This window comes from Morus notabilis, unplaced genomic scaffold (assembly GCF_000414095.1).
Source record: "Morus notabilis unplaced genomic scaffold, ASM41409v2 Scaffold539, whole genome shotgun sequence".
Lineage (NCBI taxonomy): Eukaryota > Viridiplantae > Streptophyta > Magnoliopsida > Rosales > Moraceae > Morus > Morus notabilis.
In genome coordinates, this window is record NW_010360293.1 from 146,758 (window position 1) to 174,718 (window position 27,961).

General features: G+C 32.7%; 2 protein-coding genes across 2 annotated transcripts; one reads left to right on the forward strand and one right to left on the reverse strand.

Moving 5' to 3' along the window:
- Positions 1-14,374: 14,374 nt before the first annotated feature.
- Positions 14,375-19,307, reverse strand: LOC21393179 (membrane-bound transcription factor site-2 protease homolog). Its single transcript, XM_024164390.1, has 8 exons — positions 19,008-19,307; positions 18,802-18,909; positions 18,637-18,728; positions 16,708-16,855; positions 16,482-16,562; positions 15,933-16,379; positions 15,472-15,792; positions 14,375-14,646 (listed from the first exon to the last, which is right to left on the reverse strand). The coding sequence occupies exons 1-8, from the start codon at positions 19,272-19,274 to the stop codon at positions 14,488-14,490; spliced, it is 1,623 nt and encodes a 540-aa protein (XP_024020158.1). The 5' UTR covers positions 19,275-19,307; the 3' UTR covers positions 14,375-14,487.
- A 1,512-nt stretch (positions 19,308-20,819) lies between these two features.
- On the forward strand, positions 20,820-27,959 carry LOC21393180 (uncharacterized CRM domain-containing protein At3g25440, chloroplastic). The gene is made up of 8 exons (XM_024164396.1): positions 20,820-20,939; positions 21,319-21,364; positions 22,203-22,241; positions 22,486-22,562; positions 23,352-23,814; positions 25,773-26,174; positions 26,716-26,907; positions 27,876-27,959. The coding sequence occupies exons 1-8, from the start codon at positions 20,917-20,919 to the stop codon at positions 27,942-27,944; spliced, it is 1,311 nt and encodes a 436-aa protein (XP_024020164.1). The 5' UTR covers positions 20,820-20,916; the 3' UTR covers positions 27,945-27,959.
- Positions 27,960-27,961: the final 2 nt, after the last annotated feature.

Consider the following 27,961-nt stretch of genomic DNA (forward strand, 5'->3'; position numbering starts at 1 on the left):
AGCTTTTTACTATAGCAAAACTTAAATTATAAACTCGAATCGATGAAATGAACGGGACCTTAGAATTAAGGATGTCAAGTACTAAACTTGTTATAAAAAAAAAGACAAATACTCATAAAGCTAGATGTTTACTCGTTACTCTTAATTAATATTATTTTTTTATCAAATAATTATTAATTAAAAATAAAAAAATAAAAATCCATATTCATCTACTCTAAAAAGTGAGTTCAATATTTTCTCTAAATAAAATAAAATTGGAAATGTAATTTGAATATCTTCATAGATTTGTCAATTTAAATTGTCTTTGTTTATGTTATTTTATTAATTAACGTAGTGACGTGGGTTGAAATTCAACTAGAGAGAGAGAGAGAGAGAGAGAGAGAGAGAGAGAGAGAGAGGGTCATGGGCGTGGCATAAAATTGAGATGTTGAGTGGGAGAAGAAGTAATGACAAAACAAATAGAAAAGGACGAAGTCACGGTTATTGTCGGTTATGGCAGTTTGCCACGTTAGGGACACGTGCTAACTGATCTTTTCTTCCGTTAGGTGCGCCCCCACCATATGTCTGACGGTTGACCGTTCCCCTTCGTACGGCGGCTTTACCCCACCTATTCCATCTTCTGCCGACAATATCCCCGCTCTTTTACTTTATTATTATTTGGGAATTGGGAGTTCTTCTCACTCTATCGACAGTGTCAGGCCTCGTTTATTTCACAGATTTAAGTTTTTAATTTGAGTTGAGATGTGATATATTTTAAGAATTTTTTATTATAACAGAAAAAGTTAGATGTGACATTTTTTGAGAACTTTTTATTGTAAAAACTTAAAACTGAAAACTCGAATCTGTGAAATGAACGCGTCTTTAATTTTTAAACGTTAAATTTAATTAAAATTATATTAAATTTAAAAAATATATTATATATAAATATTGATATAAATTTAACGGTTGAAAAATAAAAAATTATTAATATTCTATTTTTAGGAAGACTTTAAAAAAAATCCTTTATTATTTATCTTCTTCATTTATTTTTATTTTTATTAATTCTATTAATTTGTATTATCTCACGATCCTGGTCTTCTACACCTCCTTGTCTCGAGCAACACACTTAATTGACACGTGTTTTATTATCTTAATTTGATATTAAACTTGATTATACGTGCTTATGATTAAATTAATCACCTTAATCTCATAGATAATTTACATAATTTATAAAGTTTATCGAAAGTAAAAAAGGGAAATTATTAATTTGAGAGGATTCGGTTGAAGATAATCAATTTTACAGATGTTGGAATAGATACGTCCTACCCATAGTTGTCATAATAACATTTTTTGCATTCAATGCTAAGGTATCTAGTTCAAATCTGATCTTCCATCCTCTTATGAAAAGTACTAGTAACATTTATTTATGAATTTTAGATAGATTTAATTAGTATATTAATCTTTCAAAACACATTAAAGAATTGAAGAATCTTATGAGAATCTACAGCCAGAAATAACTAAAATTAATATTTGTTTTTTTAGAAAACTTTCAAGGTAAGGTATGAAAACAATGATTATCTTTAAACTATTATAATTTCAATCAAATTGTGTAATACATAATACTTTTTTCTCAATATATATATATATATATTTGGTGCCATTTCATCGCGTTTCCTATCTCATTGTCACTTTAAAAATTTCGGGACTTACTAATAGATTAGAAAAAACATGACTCAATTTTATTTGAAAGGCGGGCCCAGTTTTAATAATACGTACACCTAAGGTCGCATAATAAATTAGCCCCAAAGTAGAGCTGTGGAGTATTGAACTCTTGATACATCCTTGCAGCAGAATAAAGAAAGAAGACATCGACTTATTGGTGATATCTATACATATATTATATATTTTTAACTGCATTAATTTGATATGTTTCTCTGGTAGGTCTTAAAAAATTAACTATTGAAAAGTCTCCATTTTCAACTGATTTAAAAATTGTCTATTCTATATACTTTTTTCAATCTGTTGTGATTTCGATCATATCTAACGACCAAAAATTGACTTTTCTAATAAGGACTTATAAGATAAACCCCCCATTAATTTCTATAAAACTTATAATAGGAAACTCTTAACATTACTTTGAGTTAAATAATAAAGAATACAAAAAAAAAAAAAAAAAACTAAGGGCATGTTGGTTTCATAACTTAAATTATTAGACATTTGGTTCACGGATTCATAATAATTCTCAGTTTACGTGTGTTTTGTGAGAGGAAATACTGTAGTGAGCCGCAAAATATGATTCGAACTATGACACGAATCCTCATACCAAACACATAATACCTTGAGTTGTGTAAATGAGAGAAAAACACTGTAACAAAAAATTAAATTTAAATTTTTGTGAGAGAAAACACTATGGCTTCGTTCATTTCACCAATTTGAGTTTTTAATTTCAGTTTTGTTACAGTTAAATGCTCACAAAAAGTCACATTTAACTTTTTCTATTACAGTAAAAAATTCTCACATAAAATTATATCTCAATATTAATAAATAGAGACACGTGGAAAGAAAAAGTGAAACGAAAAAGTCACATCTCGTTATAATAATAAAATTTGAGTTACGAAATGAAAAATGAATGTTATAAATGGAGACTAGTGGAAAGGAAAAGTGTGATGTGACGAATCAGTTTGAATGAAAGGAGATGTTGCATGTGTTGGTGATTGATATGCATGTGCGTGTAGATAAATGAAAGGAATGGCCTCTCTCTCTCTCTCTCTCTCTCTCTCTCTCTCTCTCTCTCTCTCGGGTGGTGTCTCGGTTTTAGGTTAGAGAGCGTAGAAAACGCCACATAAATTGATTCTACGATTGGTCAAAATCGTCACATGACCGGCTCTCATGAGGAATGACTTTTGCTCATGCGCCTTTTTGTTTTTGTTTTTTTTTGTTTCCCTTCTTTAATTTATTCGATTTTGTCAATCCATGCATCTCGTTCTTATATTAATCTAGAACCAAAAAAAAAAAAAATCTAGAAACTAATAAGACAAAAAAAAAAAAAAACATGTTGAATTCATAGAAAACGAAGCAAAAAACAGCAGGCACACGGCGGCCCCTAATTTCGGGAGAATTGATCAATAAAGCCACAAAATCCCTGAATTTAATTTGTTTGTGACAATTATCTATTACCTTTATTATTAGTTTTGTAATATAAATGTTATGACCATGATTTAAGGGTTGCCCTTTGTGAAGCAATAAATCTGCTTTCATCAAATGTGTCTCTCTTAACCTCTTTGCCGGCCATGCAGTCGTGTTTTCCGAGAAGACAACTGCTTTAACTAACCTGGGTCTTCCGTTAAGAATAGAGAGAGAATTTAATTACAATAACTAATAAGGTGTTTTATCGGCGGGTAATCTAACCAACTATTTAAGCCGTTTAGAGTTAAGCTAGCTCTTGGGAAGTTAAAAATAGTGTTATAATCATATCTGTATAAGGAACCTACAAATGAAGTTTTGAAAGAGCCAAAGATTCTACTGATTATGAAGTTCAATTGTCCATACAAATTGAGAAAATAAAATATGTATAAAGTTTCATCATGTTCCTTAGTTGAAGAAATGGTTTAACTTTGTTGTTTATGATTATAGATATTTTGTTATATTGATCTCAATATTTTATCATATTTGTTTTGGTTGAATGAAATTATAATCTTCATCTAAAAATCTAAAAGCAATAAAAAAAAGAAGCAATTAGCTAGCCTTGTTTAAGAGCATATCTCCGATATAGTGCCGAATAGATATCAAGTTTTGTTATTTGAGTATGAAATCACTCTTCAATAAAACATTATTTTTTGTGCTAAAATATTTGACATGTGTTATAAAATTATATTTGATGTCAAGTTTAACACCAATTATAACGTTAGATTTTGGCTTTTAATTGTTGTTGATTAATGTGTTGACTTATTCATGTAATCGTTACAAAATTGGTATATAAATTTTTTGAATTAATTTTAAATCCAATGTTTACTTTTATAATTATGAGAGTTTAATAATGTCAAAAAGTAGATATAACATTTGAAATAAAGGAGCCTAAAATCGAATGACGTATTAAATATATTATTTTATATTGTTTAATATCAAATATAATATCGTTGATATTCACATTTAGATTGGAGAAGATCCAACAAAATTAATAATGTCATCAACATTTTCAAGCTTGAAAAGTATATTTATACAACAGGAAGTAGTGTCCCAAATTCAAGTTGAAAGTCAGATTATGTATGAGTCTAACAATGAACACGTGTTTTGAATATCCAGTAAGATGAGATATATCAATTGACTAAATTGGTTTATTTATGCACTATAGTATCAGACAATTAGTCCTTTTCTCTTTTGAATATGATTTATCATCTTCTCCAGTATACTAATTAAGCTTTGCTACTATGTGTTCTTACTATTAATACACGTAAACTCGATCTTTCTTTTCTATGCGCGGCCGTTGGTGAACCGTTAGTCAACACATGTAATCAAAACTTTTTTTTTCTTTTTTTGATTCCTTTACCCTTTTATTTTTAGAAAACAATAGAGGCGGATATATAATTAAATTATAAAAAATAAATGACGATAAGGAACTTTAATTAATCATCCAAATCTCTGAATATTCTAATTGTAATAAGAGATACGAAAATTAGGATGCTAAACAAGCAAGCAACCTAGTTTGTGCCATCGGGTTGATGATGAGTTTCCGTTATTTTCTATTTCTTCTCTCTCTCTCTCTGTTTTTTTTTTTTAATTTAAATTAATTTGGTTCCCGGGCTTTCCAAGATCCAAAATCTTTCTTATCTTAGAAAATAGTTAACTCAAGAGATATATAATTATATGATTGAATATACTAATCCCTTGCCTCCTTATAATCAGATACAAAAAGATCATCGATCGATTTTTTTTTGTTTTTTAATAATTCTTATTTCTCTTGCAATTAAACACACCCACAGATATCACATAAAAGTCAAATTATCTTTTATATGTAGTTGAATATTGTATAAAATACTTTGTAACTATATGAATATATATTTTTCATCTATAATCGCATTCATTCAAATTAATTATACATAGATATCTCTTAGTATCATAAATATTAATTTCATGACCACTAAAAGTTGTTCCCATATAATTATTAAGAGTAAGAGTCCGTTTGGTTCATAGATTAGAACCATGTGAGTAGAATCATTTTCAATTTACGTGTATTTTTTGTGAGAAAAAATACTGTAGCAAACCACGAATCATGATTTGAATCAGAGAACGAATCCATCTACCAAACATTACCTAAATCAGAAGTTCAAGTCGATTGTGTCATAAGTTGGATCTAAAAGTCGAATGAAGCCGCCAAAGGGTCACTGCGTGACAGAAGGCGGGATCTACGAAGTCACTAAACTGAAAAGATGGGACACCGTGGACGGTGATAACATGGTGTGTTGAAATGTTAGATACGGAAAGTCCTACGTGAAATCATTATACCAATATCACACACAAAAATAAAAACTAGTTGATATAGCGGAAGCTTAATTAGAGAGAACGAAATAATAAAATTTTAAGAGTCAATTAGTTAAGCTCGTGTTGACTAATTCACACAAAATAAACGCAATCGAAACTAGAATCTTGAATTTCCTAAGTAAATGTATAACAAAAGAAAAATTATTAAAAAAGGTAAGAATGCCCCTTTGAAGGCTTAAATGGTAGAATTAGACCGAAAAATGTTGTACGTGATGGCAAAGCAACGAGTTTATTCATTGGGCTGTTTCCACCAAAAAACATATATTTATCATACAAATCTAATATCACTAAAAGATATTATAAAAGTCGAAAAATTTGTCTTATTTAATTTTGAGAAGGTTTTAACGTGCTATAAAGGCTAGATCTCTCCGCACCGCATCAATAGTAGTGTTCGCGTGAGAGAATGAGATGACGTGAAAACAAAATGTCGGGTTGGTGGGGGTTCATGCATTGTCAGCAACAACGCAGCTCAACCCATAGTCGCAGTTGCTCTGCTACAAATGCATGCTTTTCAACATAATCGTTGCCGTGCTTATTTTGATGATTATCACTTATTCTTTTCCTCGGCCCTTTTTATCTATATATTTTTTTTATGTATATAATTATTTCCAATATTATTATATTTTATATATAGGAATATTGTTTGTGAAGGGTTTAGTAGTAGCTAGTGTTGGCTTTCTACAAGGCTTTACTTTCATGTTATTATTATTATTATTATTATTCCTCCCAACCTAACCTTGTACAAATAAAATTAATCCTATCCATTCAAAGGAAAGAGAGCGTGAAATTGGACTAACTAACTTCCATACCTAACCTTATCCCACTACAGTAGAAGATTTTATGCCCACTTTCATGTGGGGACACTTTTTTTTTTTTTGGCTAATAAAAATGTGGGGACTCTGGTTGTTAATGTTTATTATATCGTTACGTATGGAAGCATCGCTGCTCACTCTCTGAAAGTTACATGTTCACTCAATTAATTAATTAATAATTCGGTCTTTTTACCACCAAACTTATTTACTATATTAAACACCACAAGAAATTATCATAAAAGTTTTGGTCTCAATTTGTTAGAAACCACGAGGATTTTAATTTTATGTAATAACAAGTACGTAATTAGCTGTCTAAACATCTTATTATATCAGAATCAAATTGTATCTAAATTTATAAGAAATTGATGAAAATATAAAAAAAAATAAAAAAAAAAATTTAGGGGAATTCACTCCTAGGTAAGACTACTGCCTTTTCTTACCCTACAACAGAATTCACTAAATAGACACGCATCAACAAAAAGCTCACTACGAGAAGCACTTTATAAGATGACATGGTCAGAAATCTATGGTAGAGCATGAGAAAACATCAATCTACTAGTACTCATGAATATTTATGGATTGTCAAATTAAAATACATTTGATGATAAAACAAATAAAATCATGTACAAATATAACATAATATTATATTTGATAATATTAGCTAGGTGGGTAATAAAAAGACTCAGGTCAACCAGCAAGAGAGAGAGAGAGAGAGAGAGAGAGAGAGTGGCCAGAGAGAGAGAGAGTGGCCAAGTGCACAGATATTATAAATATTATTGAAATTATATATGGTGTGATCAAATCACATGGGGCTGGCGTACGTTCTAAATATTCCTTTTTAACTCATATGCAGGAGGTTCTTCAAGTTCCATGCATGTGACGGTGGGGGACGAAGCATGGGGGAATTTTTATTGTAATTTATATATGTAAATATGTATGTCATATATATATATATATACATACATATATATGTGTGTGTGTGTGTGTGTGTATTGAACGTACAACTCGTTTGTGTCTCTACTTAAGTACCAGACCAACTTCATTGATCTGGGCAAAGATTGGCAGTATACAAAAAATTAATATATGAAAGTATATGCGTAGAAGACAGCAGTAGTCCGTGAGACATAATAGTGGTTTGTCCTTGCTATAGAAGATGGTCTCCATTGCAGCAGACACAGCCATGACATGACCATATATAATTTGAAAAGATGAATTATATATTTATATATATATGTTTATATATAAGGATCACAAGGCCAATAGTATTTGTGGACCAATGAACAATAATTCCCCTTGCCAAAGTAATTCAATATTATATAGAACTTTTTAAGACCATGTTACTTAAGGAATCCTAATTAATTGGGATTGTGACCTTGAACTTAAAATACCAATGAAGGCAATCAATAATTAAGAGTTTGATCCCAAATATCCACATAGTTATATATATTTGTCTCATCCTTTGTCCTGCCACCCAGGTGTGTGTGTGTGTGTGTGTGTGTGTGTGTGTGTGTGTGTGTGTGTGTATGTATATATATATATATATATATATATATATATATATAAGTGAGGCATGAAATGAGAATTCTTCATGACCTAAATGAGAATTTGTTGCCAATTAGAAGGGAAACAAACAAAAGATGGGGGATTGGCGAAGTGTGATGGAGTAGTTTGAAAATGTATATAATATTCCTAAATATAAATGCGAATATGAGAAAATTTGGCAAAATGATGTGAGGGTGAGAAGAAGAGTAAGAGGGTTTGTCTAGTCAAAAGGGTAATATGTCGACAACCTACGTGGCCGTGATTCGGAGCACCTCTCATTTCATTAAATGTCATCCCAAGATGACTAGTCAGTGACTCAACCCTTCTCCAACATTATTATAAGCTTCTCCGAATCTCCCACCTAAGATTTTTTTTTTTTGTTTTTTCATCAAAATTAAGTTTATGCTTTTTAGTAGTCCATTTTGGTGGGGTAAAAAGTGCAAAAAGGAAAAGGGGGTTGGAGATGAATTATGGGATGTGTGCTTGTTTGACGGTAATTGTTGGAAAGACTGATCAATAGGGAGTTTAGGTTTGAAATAAGCAATTGAGTCTCATTTTTTTGTCCCTCTAAAATAAGAAGGATTATGGAGAGAGAGCAAATTGCACTTTATTCCTTGAATGGGGGGGTTTTCGACCTTTTTGTGTGTGTGTGTAAAAAGAGAATTAAGTAAATAAAGTTAAGCATATTGCCACATAAAATTTGCAGTAATTCTAATCCAACAATTCAAATAGAATTTTCTATCAAAAAAAAGTTTCCAAATACAATTGGCATGTAAGGAATTTTGTTAAGGAATTTCCTAAACATTTTTTTAAGAAAAATTTTGTAGTTTCAGCTTCTTATATTTCCTTTTGATAAATTAAAAAGAGAAAATAAAAAAAAAGTTGAAAGGGACGTTTGACACCCGCAAAACACAAAAGATTACAAAGTTGAGGAATAACGGGCCAATTTGTTTCATGTTCTTTGTAGAAAATAATAAAAAGAAAAAGCGCAGTAGCTCATAGGATGAATGTTACATCAATGCACTTAAACCCGTTTGAAATTTTTTCAAAAAAACAAAAATGATGGAAAAAAGTCTCGTATTCGTTTCTACTTTCTTGCCCTACAATTTCGTACTAATATTAGTGTGTATAATGTATATATATGTATATATTTTACTATTTTTTTTTATCTGAATGTATAGATTGTACTTATGAGCTCTATATCTTGTCATTGACTGAGGCGGGATTTTTAGTTAGTGGAGGCTTAAATTTTTTCTATGTATTTTATTGAGACAAATTGAATTTTCAATTTTAAAAGGGACATATTTAATGTAAATTTATGTAGATTTGAGTAGGGGTAAAATTGAATTTTTCTCAATTCTTGTAGGTCTAATTAAATTATATGAAGATTTGAGGGGGTGATAAAACGGTTTTTCTCCGTCGTTGTAGGGGCTCTTTGTTAAAATAATAAGACTATAGGTAAATTTTTAAAAAAACAAAAAAAGTGAGTGGTGGCTTGACCCACCACTTGTTGCAATGTAGCTTCATTCATACATCTTCTAGTGTAGTCAAGTGTTAGAATTACTAAGGTCTCATTCATTTCACCGATTCGAGTCTTTAGTTCTAAATTTCTACAGTAAAAAGCTATTAAAAAATGTCACATCTAACTTTTTTTGTTACAGTGAAAAACTCTCATAAAATGTCACATCTCAGTTCGAATTGAAAACTCGAATCCACGAAGTGAACGATGCTTGAGTTATGCATACAACTATAAAATATATAATATTAAAAATTTTGTATCCATCTTTTTTTGGGAATTTCTCATATAGGATTTATTTTCAACCATCAATACATCTGTATCAAAAATTATTTACTCTGCATATATTTTTTAATCTAATGTAATTTTAATTAAATTTAATTGTAAAAAATCAAGTCCTACTGATAAGGAGGCCTACCGGATAAACTCTTTTTTTCTTTTTATCATTTGTAAAACACACAAAATCAGAACATATAAAACTAATGAATAAATCAACCACAAGGATCTTTGAGAGAAGGTAACATCATGTTAAATTCACTCCTCGCCGTGTCGTTCTTTGTTTTTTGTTCTTTTATAAAGCACACAGAAATAAAACGCATAAAAGCCACAGACAGATCAACAACAAAATTCTGCAAGAAGATAATATCATAATATACATAAGTGATGGGTGAACCCCACTTATAAAAAAATAGATATATAGTCATGGCTCACTTTACGAGAGTTTTTAATTCAAGTTGAGATGTAATGAGGTTTTTTTTTGTAACAAAACTCAGAAAAAATTTAAATTCGAGTTACAACTTTATTTAAGTTCATGTTCTTTTATAAAATTTGAGTTTGAACTCGAGTTTAGGGCTAAACTCGAGTTCGGAGCTAAACTCGAGTTCAAGTTTTCCCTTCTACTCGAGTTCATAAATTCGAACTCAAGTTAATGAATAGTATTTTTCTATTATGAAAAATGTCATAACTTTTTCGTTTTAATTCTAATTGAGATGATTTTTGTCTATGCATTCACAACGAAAAGACGAATAAAACCCCACCCATATACCTTATTAAAAATTTTCATCACCGTTGAGTTTTTATTAAAATACTATCTAAATGCAAATTTAAGTTTTGACCCACCCAAACACAAATTCAAAAAGATTGTCAATTCAAATCATAATTCAAATGTGCACATTCAAACACAAACTCAAGTTATAACTTTAACTCAAGTTATAACTCAAACTCAATTTAAAATCATCACTCAAGTCACCATAACTCAAAAATGTAAAAGAGCAACTCTAATATTTTTGAGAACTTTTAACTGTAACAGAAAAAAAAATTAAATGTAATATTTTTTAAAAACTTTAACTGTAAATACTTAAAATTAAAAAATTAAATTGGTAAAATAAAAGATACAATAATCATATATTTATATCTTCCAAGCAAACACGACCTTTTAATTATTTTATGCCGAATTTTATAAGCGCCGACAGGGACAAGGAGAGTCAGAAAAAGAGAAGGGGCAAGCGCATGTGATCGAATACCAATGCTGGTGGGAAAAGTCATGGGGTGTGGTAGTTACTGGAAGTTGGAAAACAGTGCCCACAAAGATATTAAATTAAATTAAATCACCTTGAAATAAATAGAAACGTAAAAAGGGTTCCCGCCAAATGGACCTTTTGACAAAAAAAAAAAAAAGAAAAAAAAGAAAAAATGATATGATATTTAGGATATGATTCGATCTAGTATACTTTTAGAAGTTAGAAAGAAAGGGATTTGACGTAATTTAAGGGCCACGTTTTGAAAGCTTAATCTCAATCTTGTGTTATTGGCTGGGTTAAGCGTAATTAATGCAGGGCAGCCCCAGGTATGAGCATGTCATTAATTAGGGCGGAGAAGGTCTGACTAATTACTGTCTATCTCACCCCATGAGACCACATGATTTATTGGTCCACTAAAAGGGTCCCACTTCGATCCCCATGTGGGCGTGGCTTTAAACAGACCAGAGCATTCAATTTCCTATTACGTTCTCAAACCATAATTGTTGGCAGTTAAAAGATTAGGTACACTTCTTTAAACCCTTTATGTTATTAAAGATTTGAGGATGGTTAGCTACTCTTTTTCATCGCACTTTATTGTCACCTAACTCTACTAACGTAACACATTATTATTTAAATAAAAAATAAGATAATAGAGTTTATGTGTTAAATAATAAATACAAGAGAGTAATAAAAAAGTGAGCTAACATTCTCTTTAGAAGTTTTTTCGATAGAACTTGAAATCGATAGGTTTCTGTTTTTGAACCATAAGATCTATATTAATAGTTCTTATATTCTGCATACTTGGGGTGTTTTAAACCGGACCTAATAGTCAAAGAGCAATGTTTCTATTCATGGGGAAAAGAGACTTGTCTTAGAACCAGTTCACATGTAAAAAGGGACAAGAGGGGAAGGCAGCAGGCAAATTGGAAATAGAGGGGACCTTGACCTTATCCAAATGCCTTTGAAAATGATCCTTCTATTAGATTTGGACCCATAAATATATATAAGATGAGAATTATTAACATTATTTTTTTTTATCAGTCTTAATATTTTCAGTCTGACATGTAAATTATACTAACATATTATATTATTTTTAAATAAAAAATGAAATAATGAAGTCTACATATCAAGCAATGAACATAGAGAATGATAAAAAAAGTAACGATAGAGATACAATAATATCAAATCTCTCTCAAATCTGAAATCTCTCTCTCTCTGTGCTTGTCCCTGCGGCAAGGACCAGACATTGTTGCGTATAAAATCAATGGAAAAAAGGGGCAAGGAAGCAGCCGACTAAGATAAAACGCGCAACTAACCACCGAATGATTCCCAAGTGTTTGATATGTTTTTCGTTTCTTTTTTCGGGCTTTCTAAGATTTGATATACACCACTGTAGAGTATGTTTTTGAATATTAAATTTGGTCTAAATCATATTGAAACGAAAAAAATTATACAAAACTATGTATAATTCGAAATGGAGCTTTACTAGTAAAAGAAAAAAATCTCGTTTTTTTGCTTAGAATTTATGATAACTTATGAAAAAGGAAAAATCCAATTTAATCCGTGAGAGCTCCATCTAATTCATTGAGTTGAATAGAAGTGTTTATTGAAAAAAAAAAAAAAAGAAAGAAAACCACACGGAAACAATCCTTAAACGTAAGATGTTCACAATTTTTTAATCTGACATAATTTTGTGTAACCCAACAATTCAGAGCTATGTGATAGAGTATTATCAGATTCCCTATAATGGAATTGTCTGTTCTGTTTTGTTTTTCTCGTCCAAGTGTCTTATATTAATAAGTTATAAATTCTTCCAAGGTCTAATGTGAGACCAAATTAGGCAAACCACATGCATTGATGCATGACATACTAATTCTTATTATGAGATAAGATTCCGAGGCATAATATTCCGTCATAATATTCCGTCCTCATCTCTCTCTCTCTCTCTCTCTCTCTCTCTCTCTCTCTCTCTCTCTCTCTCTCTCTCTCTCTCTCTCTCTCCTGTTTTTGTTGGATTACACATCCAAAAACATAAGTTTTTAGTGCAGCTGAGTTTAGCCCAATTCACTTTGAACTTGAATTAGTTAGCATCCCAACCTTCTAATCTCTTCTCCTTCTGGTATGAACTCGATGACATATATCATGGATTAACAATAAACAGGTTATGTTTAATTTATGGATTTAAAATTATTTTCATTTTACGTATATTTTTTATAAAAAAAAATATTATAATGAATTATGAATTATGATTCAAATTATGACCTAAATCTCTTTTCCAAACATCGCATAAAATTACATCGGTAGGATGCATGTAAACTACAGTTTTAAACCGCGAAATCATACTAGAATGATATCAGTTTAAAAAACAAATAATAATAAGACAATTTAACGAAGTTTGACGATTCGGAATTGTGCCGAATAGAAAAAGGACAGAGATCACAGCTGAAGTTCAGTACACATGACAGTTTGACCAACAAACAAAAGTATCAACGCTCCGGAAAACTCAAAGGCTAGGAGTAGGGAGGCAACCAGGGTAGTATCAAACTCTCTCTCTCTCTCTCTATATATATATATATATATTTAAAAAAGTAATGAGCCAAAAAAAAGCGGGAAAATTGCCACTTCTGCCAGATGTAAAGCAAGGGCAAAGCAGTGAAGAAAGAAAACATGAAAGCAGAACAACCTTGTCTGTCCTTGGTCAACTGCATTGATATCCCGTCAGATGGTTTCAACAATAACAGTTAGCTTTGCTGGCCCATCCTCACATGTCATACCTTAAGCCTCGTTAATTTCACCCCTCACAAGATATATATCTTAAATGTCGTTCATTTTAATTATTTTGAGTTTTTAATTTTAAATTTATAATTAAAAATTTTTAAAAAATATTACATTTAATTTTTTATGCTACAGTTAAAAACTCTTAAAAAATATCACGTATCAACTCAAATTAAAAATTTAAATCCGTGAAGCAAGACTTTAATATTTAGATTTAATACATGTGCGTACAACACGTTTCTTGGATCCTCCACAAACTCATACACCATAGATATATATTTGATACAAAAGTGCACACGGAATAAGGTCCGTATCCTAAGACATTTCTTTCAAGAAGAAAAAAAAAAAAGGTCCATTGGTACAAGTAAACTAGCATATAACTTTGTTTTATACCTCCTAAGCTCAGAAACCATACTAGTTGCGTTTTAGCAATCTTTGTACATGGAGTATTGCCTAATCTGAGGAATAATGCATTTACCTGTCTAACTCTAATATGTTTTTATACTTACTTTTTATAATAATACCGTCCCGTCTAGGAAGTTGCCATTTTTCGATTGGTAACCAAAAAAAAAAAAGTAGCTTAACCAGTTGAAAAGCACAACTCAACTGTCACACTACTAAAAAAGTCGAATGCTTCATGTTATTCAAGCTGAAGTAGGTTTAACAAAAAAATAAAAATAAAAATAGAGCTGATAAGGTCAAATGTAATCTTCCTACAGAATTAGAAAGAACATAATTTTTTGTTTAAATTAGAGCTGATAAAGTAACATGTAACTGTTTTACAGATTATAACTTTACCTTCTAATTACAAAAATTTTAGGAAGATCCTGAAAAGGGTAAGCAAGCAAGTGAGCGTCCCGGCCAAGCAACATATCCGGAGAACTTTCCCCCTCTTGTTTGGACTCAACATTGTGAAATGGCAAAGAGCCGCATCTAAAAGAGATTCTCCATCCAGGAAGTACACCTAGTGAATGCCATGAAGATTAGACAAAAACAGTGTCAAAAGTCATATATTGCATTAGTACCGAACACTATCTTGAGGCTTGTAATTTTCCCAAGTGTTGGGACACATATTCAAAATGTAAGCATAATAATTATGATGGAAGGTCCAAAAGGGCTTTCATAAAAACAGAATAATCTTCCAAGTGTTCAGGCAAAGTGACACATTCAAAATGTAAGCATATTATTCGCAGTGAAAGGTCCAAAAGGACTTTCATGGAATCAGTAAACAGACAATAAAACATGGTGGTCTACAATAAAACAGACATAAAAAGAAAGTAAAATGGCTTTCATAAAACAACGAAAGAAACATGGGTCTTTTTCTGCCATTCCTCTATTTATTTATTTATTTATTTTATAAAAGAACTTCAAGTCCTTTGAACATCTCCCTATCTGTCAATGTATGTAAAATATAAATAAAACTCGGACCAAAAAGGCCAGGCTTCGACATACACATTTATTATTTAATTATACTCGTAGTAAAAATCAAGGAGGAGACCAGAACTCTACTTAAAATTTATTCACGTTTATTGGTAAATTGGTGGCATGGACATTTCTAGAAAGCAACTCATCTATGATATACAATTGTGGTAAAGTATACAATTGTGCAAGTATTTCCCAACTAATTATCTACGTGCAGAGGTTGGTAATCTCTTCATAAAAGCTGACTAAGCTGACCGTGATAATCTCTATACAATTCTTACATCTATAAAGCCAAGATGGAGGCCAATGAAATAATATGCTGCGTGGATGAAAAATCTATAATAATGGGTTGGTACTAGAAACTCACCGGCAAACTGTTGAGAAGAGCTAGTGTTAGAGAGACGTGGAACGTGCACATAAAAATTCTTTCTAATACATCTGGAAGATAGGGACTAAAATATGCCCAACGAGGTTGATACGCGGTTAATCGAATCGCGCTCGCCATGGATATTATGTCACCAACGAAAACAAAAGTTCCGCCGCAATTAGGTTCTACAAAATCAGAAGTCCTTGAAGCTGAAGGTAATTTCCTTCCAAATTGCAAGCATTCTGATGAATATGGGCTTGAATATGAGACTTCAACCCATAGCATGTCTGGTGTTTGAATTGGACTTAAGCAAGACTTATCCTGTAACAAATAAAAAAATTTAATTCATTTGCATTTAAAATGCATGAAAATTTTCAATCAAGCTACAGTCGTGGAAAACATAAAAGCAATAGAATATGCTAAAATTTGCATTTTCATACAAGCACAGTCAGATCTCAAACCTGTGAACATGCGCAACTACCGCCCTCTGTTTCAGCTCCCATCCAACCATCGCCACATTTATTGAACTTAACGACTTCCTTAGCATTCAAGCAGTGGTTTTCCTCAACCCTTTTTGGATTACCATCTAACAACCTTGTATCGGGACAGGGAATGGCAACAAATGGAGCAAGATCATCAGGACAACCAAACTGATTTTCTACTACCTTAATCTTCTTGTTTTCTTCCAAAACAGAATCAGGAACACAGTACCCCTTACTGCTATTGACTCTTCTGATGCTTTCGACAGATGTAGCATTATTCATATTTTCAAGTGCCAATTGATTTAGCAAAGATGATATCCCCATCCACTCTTGGGCGCTATTGATACGTATGCCATCTAACGAGACAATTATATCACCAGGAGACAAGTGTCCAGTTAAGGGTGATGAAGAAGGTATGGCCAAAACCTATTTTAGTTAATCATAATACACACGCTAAGCAAGAAAAGGAATGTGAATATAAAAACATTTTGACCTACAATTTAAATAGCAATGCAGGTAGTAATGTACCATGGGGCTTTCACCGTGTTGGTAAAAGGGAAACAAAATCATAGGCAGGAAGAATAATACCAGTCCACAAACTGCACAGCACTAGGATCAAAATGTGACGGCAATTAGCAAAATACCAACAAGGTTATGATCTAGTCCAAACAATTAACTATATATATGTAAACAAGAAAACTAAATGCATAAAATGCTAATGACTAAATACACAACAAGAAGAAAATGATCTTACCACTGCATTGTGCCAAATGCCAGCACAATATATACGAAGGGAAGCAAAACGCGGTAATGCTTGCAGCAAGTCGTAATTAAAAGCCACCAAAGCACCAGGAAATAGAACCACAATAAAGATAGCAATGTAGTCCATCTGAATGCCTTCACTGCTTTCCATTGAAAAGTTTCCTACCATACCGACCATGAGAATCTAGCATTTCATATAGGAAATCTAATTTGACACTTATCAACCTATTGGTGTTTCATTTTACAATTTCTTGAACACATATTTTGTCAGCTGCCTTGAGCATTGAAAGCTACAAACTTAACAGGCATATGGCAAGTTATTAGTACACTCTTATTAGAGTGAGTCACTGTCTTCAATAAGAGAGAATGATCAAGCAATTGTCGGACAAGATTACATAGATCTCAAAAGCCTAATATGACCTGAAGTATCTCGAGATACTGAAGCCGTTGTCTTTGTTCTGTTTCCTCGATCCTTGGACAACAGCTACATATAAGTTTTAGTTGAGAGGATATTAGTTACTAAAATATCGAGACTAGTTCACAGATACTTAGGTCTTTGAGTCTATATGATGGAGCGCCCAGTCGGGATTTAGAATGATAAGGATTCACGGTCTGAGGGAATTCGGTGTTGATACTTTTGGGAGCAATATCTTATTAAATGTAACTAATCTTATCTTTATTCCGATCCAAAAGTGCACGTTCGTGTTATAGGTGTACACACATATCCATATATCTGCAAAGTTCTTTTTATTTATTTAATTTTCACACACGACACACAAACATAAATTCAAGGTCTGAGGGACTGAAATCATAGTTTTATGAAAATGACTGAAATTATACTAGGAATAGAACTTGCTAAACTCAATGGACCTGAAACAGGATTCATAAGATAGTAAGTGTTAAGGGATCTGTAATAATTTTGGAGAAATGCCTAAATTAATTGAGCATTTGACTCAAACATTAATTTCAACTAGATTTATTTTTGTTTATCTATTATCTATTTATTCATTTTTTTCACTTATTCATTTGTTTATTGGTATCTATAACTTGAAATCATACAAACACTTGAAACACACCCACAAAGAAAAAGAGGAGGTAAACTAACAACCCCAATCAGCTTATGGACCTCACTCAACAATAACATGGTCAAGCCAGTAACAAAATTTGATTGTTCAGAGCCATACAACTAACAGTATTGGCCAGTTTGGAAAATGTATTTACACCCATGATTCTGATTCTGCGCCGCTCACAAAGAATTTAAATTTAAAAATTTCCCATCAATGGTTTTCTCACAAAGTTCCCACCAACGAATCAGCATCACTGACTTGAATGTGTGAACCAAACGGACCCTATGGCACTCAATACCCCCCCCCCCCCCCCAAAAAAAAAAAAAAAAAAAAAAATAAAGACAAAGAAGTTACGCAAAAAGGAAGTTCAAAGCCTAAAAGAAATCAAAGTGGCAAGCTTTTAATGAATGCAAAAAAGGAAAAATACAGGTCCTCTAAAGCCAAAGAAATATGTTGGTTATACATTATGGTAAAGCTATTCCCTTGGGCAATACACGACCCTATCTAGAACTTGAAACATGGAGAAGGGGAAGGGGAAAATTTTTTTCTTGCTAAGACTTATAGGACCTACTTCCTTTTGTCATGCTTTTTCATAATCCACTTCGGCTTTTCTTTTTAAGAAATTTTTTTACATATTATCCGTTCAACTAAAATTCAAAGAAGACAATAAGAGCACATAGGTATAAGTTCTTTAATAAGGGATTCAGTCACAAAAATTTACGACTTAAACATAACCAGAAATAGGGGTCATATAACTAGAGCTTATTTAAACAATGTCAAGTTTAGACAGCACAACACGTAAAATATATATATGATAAACGAAGCCCAATCAAGAGAGAAAGGAAACAAAAGACCTTGCACCGGCAAGAGCATGCCCGAATTCATGAAGAGATACGGATATCAACGTAGAAACTAATAAGTATCCAGCATCAGCAAGTGAAATTCCCTGAAAAACGCACAAGACAATTAAGAACCCAATTCACAATACAGCACTATGAGCTTGAAAAACGAAGACCCACCTTAGAGGAAGGGAAAGAAGAGAACCCGAACAACAAGGAGCTGGAAAGATCGCCAAACGAGCACTCCGGGAGAACACGCAGAGCTCTGCCTATTTCCCAGAGGAGAATCTGAGAGAATCCCATTTTGATGTTAGGCAAAAGGGCGTAAATGAAAAAAAAGGGGGGTGATATGGGTAGAGAGAGAGAGAGAGAGAGGAGGTAAAAACCAGAGAAACGGAGAGGAGAGCGGTGAGGGCAAAGCCGACGCCGACGGAGAACCATGGTCGGAAAATGGCGGCGTATCGTCGTCCGAGGTGGAAGAGGGGTTGGTTGAGAGTGGAGATCTTGTAGTCACAATACCAACATGAGAAAGAGATGGAGTTGGAAAGCGAAGGAGGAGGAGTGGTGCGACTGCGGAGGGGTAGGAGAGAGTGATTTGTTCTAAATTCCCTTTCACTCCCAAACCTTCTTACCCGCCTCCCTTCCGGTTCCATTCTTTGTCGCTCTTCTCTTCTGCTATCTCAGGCTCATTTTATTTTTCTCTATAAAAAAAAAAAAAAAAAAAAAAGCTTAGACACACCACCGCAGCTAACTATTAAGCATCATCATTACTAATCTAACTATTTTGCATCATCATCATTACTAATCTAACTATTTTGCATCATCATTACTAATAAAAAGTGTCTCACATGAGATTCATATTTTATCAGTGATGATATTAAACACCAGTGATTTCTTATAATATTCCTCGATTATGAGACTACCCTCCCTCATTTTATCAAAATATAAAATCAAAACACTTTTACGTCTAACACTTCTTAACTTTAAAAAAATAAAAAAATAACAGAGATACCTTGTTCTATTTGTTTACAATTTTTAACACTTTATTTAAACACATTTTAAATTTGTTAGTCCAAATTATAATTTATGTGCGTATCCAAATTTCGGTTAAACTTATGATTCAAATCACAACAATTTAAATTTCACAATTCAAACTAAATCACTACAATTTAAATGGTTAACCAAATAAGACTTATAAAATACCCAAAGAAAAAGATATAGAGACAAATGACTTTTTCAACGATTTTTTTAAAAATACCGAAGTTTTATAAAATTAGTAAACTAGTCGTTTCTTTTATTAACTTAATGATCAATCACGGATTAACTTAGCGGTTAATTATTAATTAACTTAGAGGTCAACCACTAATTTATTCGATGATTTTTCATTATTAATCAATATTAATTAATAATTAATCAATTTTAATCAACAAATTATATATTTAATAATAATAAATTATAATAATAGTTTAATTATTACTGATTGATTATTTAAAAAAAAAGACTACTTTTTAAAAATAAAAAAAAATTCGGCCATTTATTAAAAAAACCCTAAAAAAAACATCCGTTCACTTCGCTGATTCGAGTTTATAATTCGAGTTGAGATGTGATTTTATGTGAGAGCTTTTTACAGTAACAAAAAAGTTAGATGTGATTATTTGTGAGAGCTTTTTACTGTAGAAAAACTCGAATTCTAAACTCGAATCAGCGAAAACGGCCTTACATTATTTCCCCCAAAAAAACTCGCACAATACAAAATATTTAACAAAATTTACCAAAATAACCTTAAAACTAGAATAAAAATACATTCTTCCCAAAAATAAAAACCCAAAAAAAAAAAAAAAAAAAACCGTTCCGGTTAAAAATAAAAAAAAATTCGGCCATTTATTAAAAAAACCCTAAAAAAAACATCCGTTCACTTCGCTGATTCGAGTTTATAATTCGAGTTGAGATGTGATTTTATGTGAGAGCTTTTTACAGTAACAAAAAAGTTAGATGTGATTATTTGTGAGAGCTTTTTACTGTAGAAAAACTCGAATTCTAAACTCGAATCAGCGAAAACGGCCTTACATTATTTCCCCCAAAAAAACTCGCACAATACAAAATATTTAACAAAATTTACCAAAATAACCTTAAAACTAGAATAAAAATACATTCTTCCCAAAAATAAAAACCCAAAAAAAAAAAAAAAAAAAAACCGTTCCGGGGCAAGGCCCGACAAGTGACGACCTCCCTCCCCTTGCGGAGCGCGCTTTGAACGCCGTCGGTGGCGACGCATTGACTCTTCCTTCTTCGGCGATGCTACTACAACACCGCTTTTGGTACTCCTCCATCTCTTCAATTTCTTTGTACTGCTCAGTCTTGAATTTTGGTTCGTATAACACCAAAAAGAGTTTGTCTTTAATGCACTGAAAAATCGTATGGAACTGCTGAATTCTTTGTTCTTCTCATTTGATAGTAATTCTTAATTTGAAATGCGTTTGGATTGTGTATATGGCTTGTTGTATTTGCAAGGATATATAGATAGTGAAGTGGCTTGCTGCGATGGATTTTTGTTTTTGTTTTTGTTTTTTTGTTTTTTTTGTTTTTTGTTCTTTTTTGTGATTCGTTTTTATAAATTTTCTTACGCTTCTGCTCGGAGGCGGGGGATTCCCATTACATTTACAGCCAAACTCACAAAGGTTCCCATTACATTTACAGCAGCAGCAAATCTTCTTCGATTTCGCTGCTCTCGTCTAAGAATCTGGTAAAGTTCTCATCTTTGATAACATCACCTTCGATTGCTCTCATTCTGGTCCCTGCGTTCCTGAGTTTTAAAAGGTCTCTCTCTCTCCTCTCTCTCTCTCTCTCTGATTTTATTGAAACTTTTGATATGTTTGTTTGGAAAATCTTAACAAATTCTCTCCTTTTAGGTGTATCATGTGACCTTAATTCTTCCATATATGAATCCTTTGTAACCGTTTTCTTATAACCTTTGTGGTGGTTTTTCTGTCTGTCTAATCGATTTTGTTTCTCTTCTGCCTGCCTATGGAAGATATATATGCTACTTTACCTTTCAATCCTTTACTTTATCTTGATAGTTGTGTTCAACTCTTGTTTGGCGCCGAGTGTTTACTCCGATCTCCCTTGATTGGAAGTGATTCTGTACGGTTCTAACGCAGCATTGTCTTTAATCACTAATTGGATCCTCTCGGTTTGAGTCTCATCTCATGGATTTACAAGTATTTTTTATCACCGCTTGTTCATATTTTGCTTTATTTTAAGAATTTGTTTTTCACATTCAGAAGTTTGTTTATGTAAATTTGTTTTTTCTTTGGGTAATTCAATTAGAGTACGGTACTACTTTGCATAATTTTTTAGTATGATGTATTGATCATCTTCCCGTTACTTTAGAAAGTAGTGAAGTTCTACAATTTCTTTTATGTTTTTTTGACTAATTTATGTCTATACTATAATAGTATAGTAGTATCGATACTGACCTGAACATGTTATAGATCAAGTATTTATATACTTTGCAGTTTCAAAATGGTATCTTCGACAGCTTCTTGATCTTATGATCTTTATGTCTTTATGTCTTTATGCAGTTTCAAAATGGTATTTATATACTTTGCAGTTTCGAAATGGTATCTTCAACAGCCTTTTGATATTATGATCTTTATGTCTTTATTCTTCTTCCAGGCAGTTAAATAAATCTTATGTGTTGTTTTCCTAACATCACATGATTTATTCTTACTTGCTCTTTGGATAGAAAAAGACAGTATTTGGTTGGATTTCTTTCCACCATGGATTGTATCGTTTGATACTTTCTTTCTTCTAAAAAAAAAAAAAAAAAAAAAAAATCACTCCCCTACACTACCATTGTGGCAGGCCAAATCAATTACAAATATGTTTCCTTCCATCTCCATCAAAGCTTTGGCTCGTTCTTTCTCCAACTCTGCCACAAGGTACTTTCTTTCTTTCGGTTTTACCTCCCTTTCCTTCATCTTTCCTTTTTTTTTTTCTTTTTAATTATTAGTTTCTATTAATTTCAATTGGAGCTCAAATGCAATTCTTACCTTGACTGAAATTCAGTTTAAATTAGTAACATGAAATGTGAAATTTATTATTTTTCCCTGGTCTTTCTTTTATCCGTTATGTTGTTCAACATAAGTTCCGTTATTTAGTATAGTTTTGACTGTAATGAAGCTCAGTAAAGGGGCCTTTAGTTAATGCTAGAGAAGTGGGGCTGAATTAGTTTACTTGAGATGGTTTATAGGTTTCCAGCTGGATATGACTTCATTTGCTTATGGCCCGTTTGGTTCATGTGTTCAAGTCAATGATTTTGATTTTGAATTCAAATTTTGTGAGAGAACTCATTGGCAGGAACTTTTTTTATTCATACCTTTTGTGAGAGAGTAGAATCTGAATCATGGGTTCAAGTCAGTGAACCAAACGGGCCCTAATGAGTCTTACACTATAGTTACAAGAGTATTCTTTGTTTCTAATGTTCTCACTTGCGTTTTGTAAATAAAGGTGAACTTATGAACAATTGGAATCTAAAGGGAGCCGGAATCTGAATCTAGAAAAGAATTGGCTTTAGTACGAGTTTGATGAAACTATTCAGTTTTCTTCATCCTAGCAATTCAGCCATAAACATTTTTCTTTTTAATTTATGCCCTCGAGGAAATTTTTGGTTATGCTGCCCTTTCGTTTTGAAGGCCTCTAGTGATTGATTATGCATCTTCTTTATGCAGGGACTCTTTAGTTTTATGGCGTTGTTTGTCTCATAAGGTTTCAGTGCAATCGTTATTGACAAGCACTTGCTTTACCCGGTCTCTTCTCAATCTCATCTCTATGCAACAGCACAGCTACAGAGTATCAAGGCCTCTCTTTGAAGTGCCATTTACATTATTTGAATTTCCTTTGGTGCGAAGATCAGATCTATTTGAATCCCGGGGTGTTGTTTATAGAAAAGAGATACTTGCTAGGAACATGAGTAAAGCATCAATTGAACTCAAGACGGAGAATGATGTTGTCAGGTTTTCTGTCAGTAAACCGCCTCAAGGCTCCTCACGCGAAGTGAAGAAGGAAAAATCCAAACGGGCTAAAAAGTCCAAGAAGGCCAAAGTCAATGAGTTAAAATTCTATCGTTTGATGGCAAGAAAGAAAATGAATTCTCCAAATCCAGAAGTTCGGATCAGATATAAACTTGAAAAGGTTGGACGCTTGTTAATTATATGCGGGTACACGAACACATACAAACACGGATACACTGTATACATGTGTATAGATGTATTCGCTTCCGTAGTTTAAGATGTTTTTTTAGTTCTTTGTTGTTTTCTTCTTTCTTAATTTATTTATTTATTATTACTATTATTTGGTTTTCAAATCTTACTATTGGCATGTCACGTGTGCCTTGCTGCATCACACATTTTGTGTTTTTTTATATCATTAATTGTCATTAATAGAGGTTTGGATGGAGTTAGGAGATGTTGGGATTGTGTGGCTCACTAAGCTTTTTAATGTGATACTAAAGAAGAAACATATGCCTGATGCGTGGAGGAAAAATATTCTTGTCCCCGTCTTCAAGAATAAAAGAGATGTGCTAAATTGTAACAATTATAGGGGCATAAAGTTAATAAGCCACACTATGAAACTTTGGGAGAGAGTTATTGAAAGGAGATTAAGGGCCACAACTACCATCTCACGTAACCAATTTGGCTTCATGCCATGCAGACCAACCAAAAAAGCCATTTTTCTTCTTAGGATGTTGATGGAAAGGTACAAAGAAGCCAAGACGGATTTACATATGGTATTTATAGATTTAGAAAAAGCATATGATAGGGTACCGAGGGAAGTTTTATGGTGGGTGCTAGAAAAGAGAGGAGTGCATGTGAGGTATATCAAGGTAATTAAGGACATGTACGATAGGGTGGTCACAAGTGTGAGAACTGCTGGAGGCTACACGGCAGAGTTCCCCATTCGTATTGGCCTTAATCAAGGATCTGCTCTTAGTCCTTATCTTTTCACCATTGTGATGGATGAGCTGACAAGAGAAATTCAAGATAGAGTTCCTTGGTGTATGCTTTTTGCGGACGATAAAGTTTTAGTTGATGAACACAGAGAAGGAGTTAACCGTAAGTTAGAACTGTAGAGACAGACTCTCGAGACAAAGAGATTTAAGTTAAGTATGACGAAAACTGAATAAATGCATTGTAGGTTTAGTAACTCAAGTAATCAAAATGATGGAAGTTCTTTAGATGATGTGGAGATTGGGGCGTCTAGGAAGTTTAGGTACCTTGGGTCTATAGTGCAGTATGAATGAGATATAGAAGAGGATGTTCAACATAGGATTAAGACATGGTGGGTTAAGTGGAAGAATGCTGCGGGAGTTTTATGTGATGGCAAGATGCCTATTAAGTTGAAAGAAAAGTTCTATAGGACTACAATCCGCCCAGCTATGTTATATAGTAGTGAATGTTGGGCCATTAAGAGACAACATATATGTGATGAGTGTGACATAAATGCGTATGTTAAGATGGATGAGTGACCATACGAGAATGGATCGCATAAGGAATGAAGTTATTCGTAGTAAAGTAGGTGTAGCACCAATAGAAGATAAGGTGCGCGAATGCCACTTGAGGTGGTATGGGTATGTCCAACGTAGACCGCTAGAAGCACCAGTTTGTGCTTGAGAGGACATTCTTATATCTAATACTAAGAGAGGGAGGGGTAGACCAAGAATTTCGTGGACCGAAGTAGTTAGGAATGACATTCTAGATTTAGGCCTTCAAGAAAGTCTAATTTCGAACAGAGTTGCGTGAAAAAGTGAAATCTATATAGCCGACCCCAATTAAGATGTAATTAAGGCTTGTTGTTGTTGTTGTTGTATATTATTAATTGTCATGCAGTCATAGTGATGTAAATAGCATTTCCTGGCACTGTTGTGAATTTTACTCTCCGATTACCTTGCTGATCAAGTGGAAGTTTGAAATAACGTATAAATGGTCGTTTTCTTTGTAATTTCTATTTGAAATGGTCTGGAACACTGGGATGATATTTTTTCTTCTTTTGATGCTTTGAATTCTCCTTTCTTATAACCATTTTCAACTGTTATACAACCAATTTCTCTAACTATATATATGCTTTTTCTTGTTGTTCCTAAAACTCTTCAGGCAAAACGCAAAGAAGCATGGTTGATTGAGAAGTTAAGGAAATTTGAGTTTCCCAAAACCCCGATTGAAGTATATGATCCTGAAATTCTAACTGAGGAAGAGAAGCATTACCTCAAACGTACTGGTGAGAAAAAGAAGCATTATGTTCCTGTTGGGAGACGTGGAGTGTTTGGAGGGGTTGTTCTCAATATGCATCTACACTGGAAGAATCATGAGACAATAAAGGTTATTTGCCGTCCTTGTAAGCCAGGGCAGCTTCAAGAATATGCTGAAGAGCTTGCTCGTCTGAGCAAAGGCATTGTCATTGACATAAAACATAATAATACTATAATTTTTTATCGGGGAAAGAATTATGTGCAGCCAAAAGTAATGTCCCCTCCAGATACACTATCGAAAGCGAAGGTAAACTCATCTCTTGTTGAAGTGATAATTTTCCGAATGTACTACTTTTTTTTTTTTTTTTGGCTCAGAAGCCATTGCTACTGATGGTTTTGCAAGCTCTAATCTTTCCACTGTTTTTGGATTAACTTATGTTTTCTGTTAAGCTTCTATAACTCGATCATTATGGGGGGCATTAAACTGTTTTTAGTAACGTGTCATCGAAATTTCATTTTACATCTAATTCAGATTGCAACATATTTTCTACATCTAATTCAGTTTGCAACATCATGAAATTATAGTCTTGTTCTTTTCGCAACTCGTTTTTCCTAGAATGTTTTTTCTCACGAAAATTTAAATTTAAATTTTTTACTACAGTATTTTCACTCACATGAAAAAGTTTGATTTTTGATTTGAGTTGTGAGAAGAACACATTGCATATGATTCAAACCAACCAAGAGCAGGTAATATTAGACTAGTTCTTCGTCTTCTTTTTTTTTTTTCCTCGGGAAAAAATTAGACTAGTTCTTTAGTGGCATGATATAAAGTTGCTCTAAAATTGCAGGCGTTGGAAAAGTATAGGTACTCGCAATCGCTTGAGCATACAAGTCAATTCATTGAAAAGTTGGAGAAAGAGCTAGAAGAGTATCGCAAACATATTGCGCGGTACAAGCAACAAAAAGAAGATGCTCAACAACATTCTTTGCTTAATCATAAAAGAGTTGTACCACCCCTTAACCAAACTGCAAGGCCCCACGTAAGTTTTTTATGTAGGAAAGAGCTGCAAAGCTTTTCTCGCTTTTAAATATTTACAAGAACCAGAAAAGAGAGATGAAGGACGTTGTTATATCCATAGTTTAACACATGTTACATAGCAAAGCTAGTAACAGATGCAACTTCTTTAAAACGATGTTGCAAAAAAGTTGGAAAATATGACATGTGAACAAATTTCTATTCTACAACTATCGATCTCTATTCCTGGACATCCTCCTTCGCATCATAAGAACTTGATTAATGTAGTTCAATTTGCAGACCAAACGAATGCTGAATTTCAAAACCATACAAGTTAGTGAGAAGAAAAGTCTTTATGAAATTCACAAAAAATTAGAGTATATTTTGATATTAATAATGCGGAAAGACAATTGTGATACCAATAACGAAAAGCATAATATAGAGTCTGTTTGTTTCATATACTCAAATTCAAATTATTAATTTCGTTAAAGTGTTTTTCTCTAATAAAAAATTTAAATTTCAAACGTTAAAATTAAGAATTACGATTTAAGTATATTTTCTAAACGGGTTCACAGTGTTAGAATAGAATCCACGATGATCTAACACTTGATCCAGAATCTCTTCACATATGGTATCTACAATCTTTGATCATATGTTTAATGCATGGCGTGTTGGTGTTACACGAACAACTAAATGCAAATACCCACAATGCAAAAACCTCTGAGCTTAGGCTTTGTTCATTTTATCGATTCGAGTTTAGAATTTGAGTTTTATTATAGTAAAAAATTCTCAGAAATAGTTACAATTTTTTTGCTACAGTAAAAAATTTTTACATAAAAAATTGAATCAGTGACCCTTAATATATATTTATTAATTTGCTTTTTCTGTGGAGGGCTCTTTTCCTTGCGAACGCCCATTATTAATTTTAGAGTTTAATTCTAGATCTTTGGCATAATTCTAACAATAATTTAAGACCATGCCACCCGGTCGCAGAAACCTGTTGGAGTCGTTGCAAAAGCAGCCATCTTCAGAAAAGTCAGCCACCTTCCAACTGTGGCTTGAACGAGTTTTGAGTACAG

What these genes read in the sequence shown, in the direction of transcription:
- LOC21393179 (XM_024164390.1), bottom strand. Translation starts at nt 19,274, where the DNA reads ATGGAACCGGAAGGGAGGCGGGTAAGAAGGTTTGGGAGTGAAAGGGAA. An exon ending in CTCTCCTCTCCGTTTCTCTG is followed by an intron (nt 18,910 to 19,007) that starts GTTTTTACCTCC and finishes GGATTCTCTCAG; the next exon opens with ATTCTCCTCTGGGAAATAGG. An exon ending in CATGCTCTTGCCGGTGCAAG is followed by an intron (nt 16,856 to 18,636) that starts GTCTTTTGTTTC and finishes AATGGAAAGCAG; the next exon opens with TGAAGGCATTCAGATGGACT.
- LOC21393180 (XM_024164396.1), top strand. Translation starts at nt 20,917, where the DNA reads ATGCTACTACAACACCGCTTTTG. An exon ending in TACTTTGCAGTTTCGAAATG is followed by an intron (nt 22,242 to 22,485) that starts GTATCTTCAACA and finishes CCATTGTGGCAG; the next exon opens with GCCAAATCAATTACAAATAT. An exon ending in ACCAAACTGCAAGGCCCCAC is followed by an intron (nt 26,908 to 27,875) that starts GTAAGTTTTTTA and finishes ACCCGGTCGCAG; the next exon opens with AAACCTGTTGGAGTCGTTGC.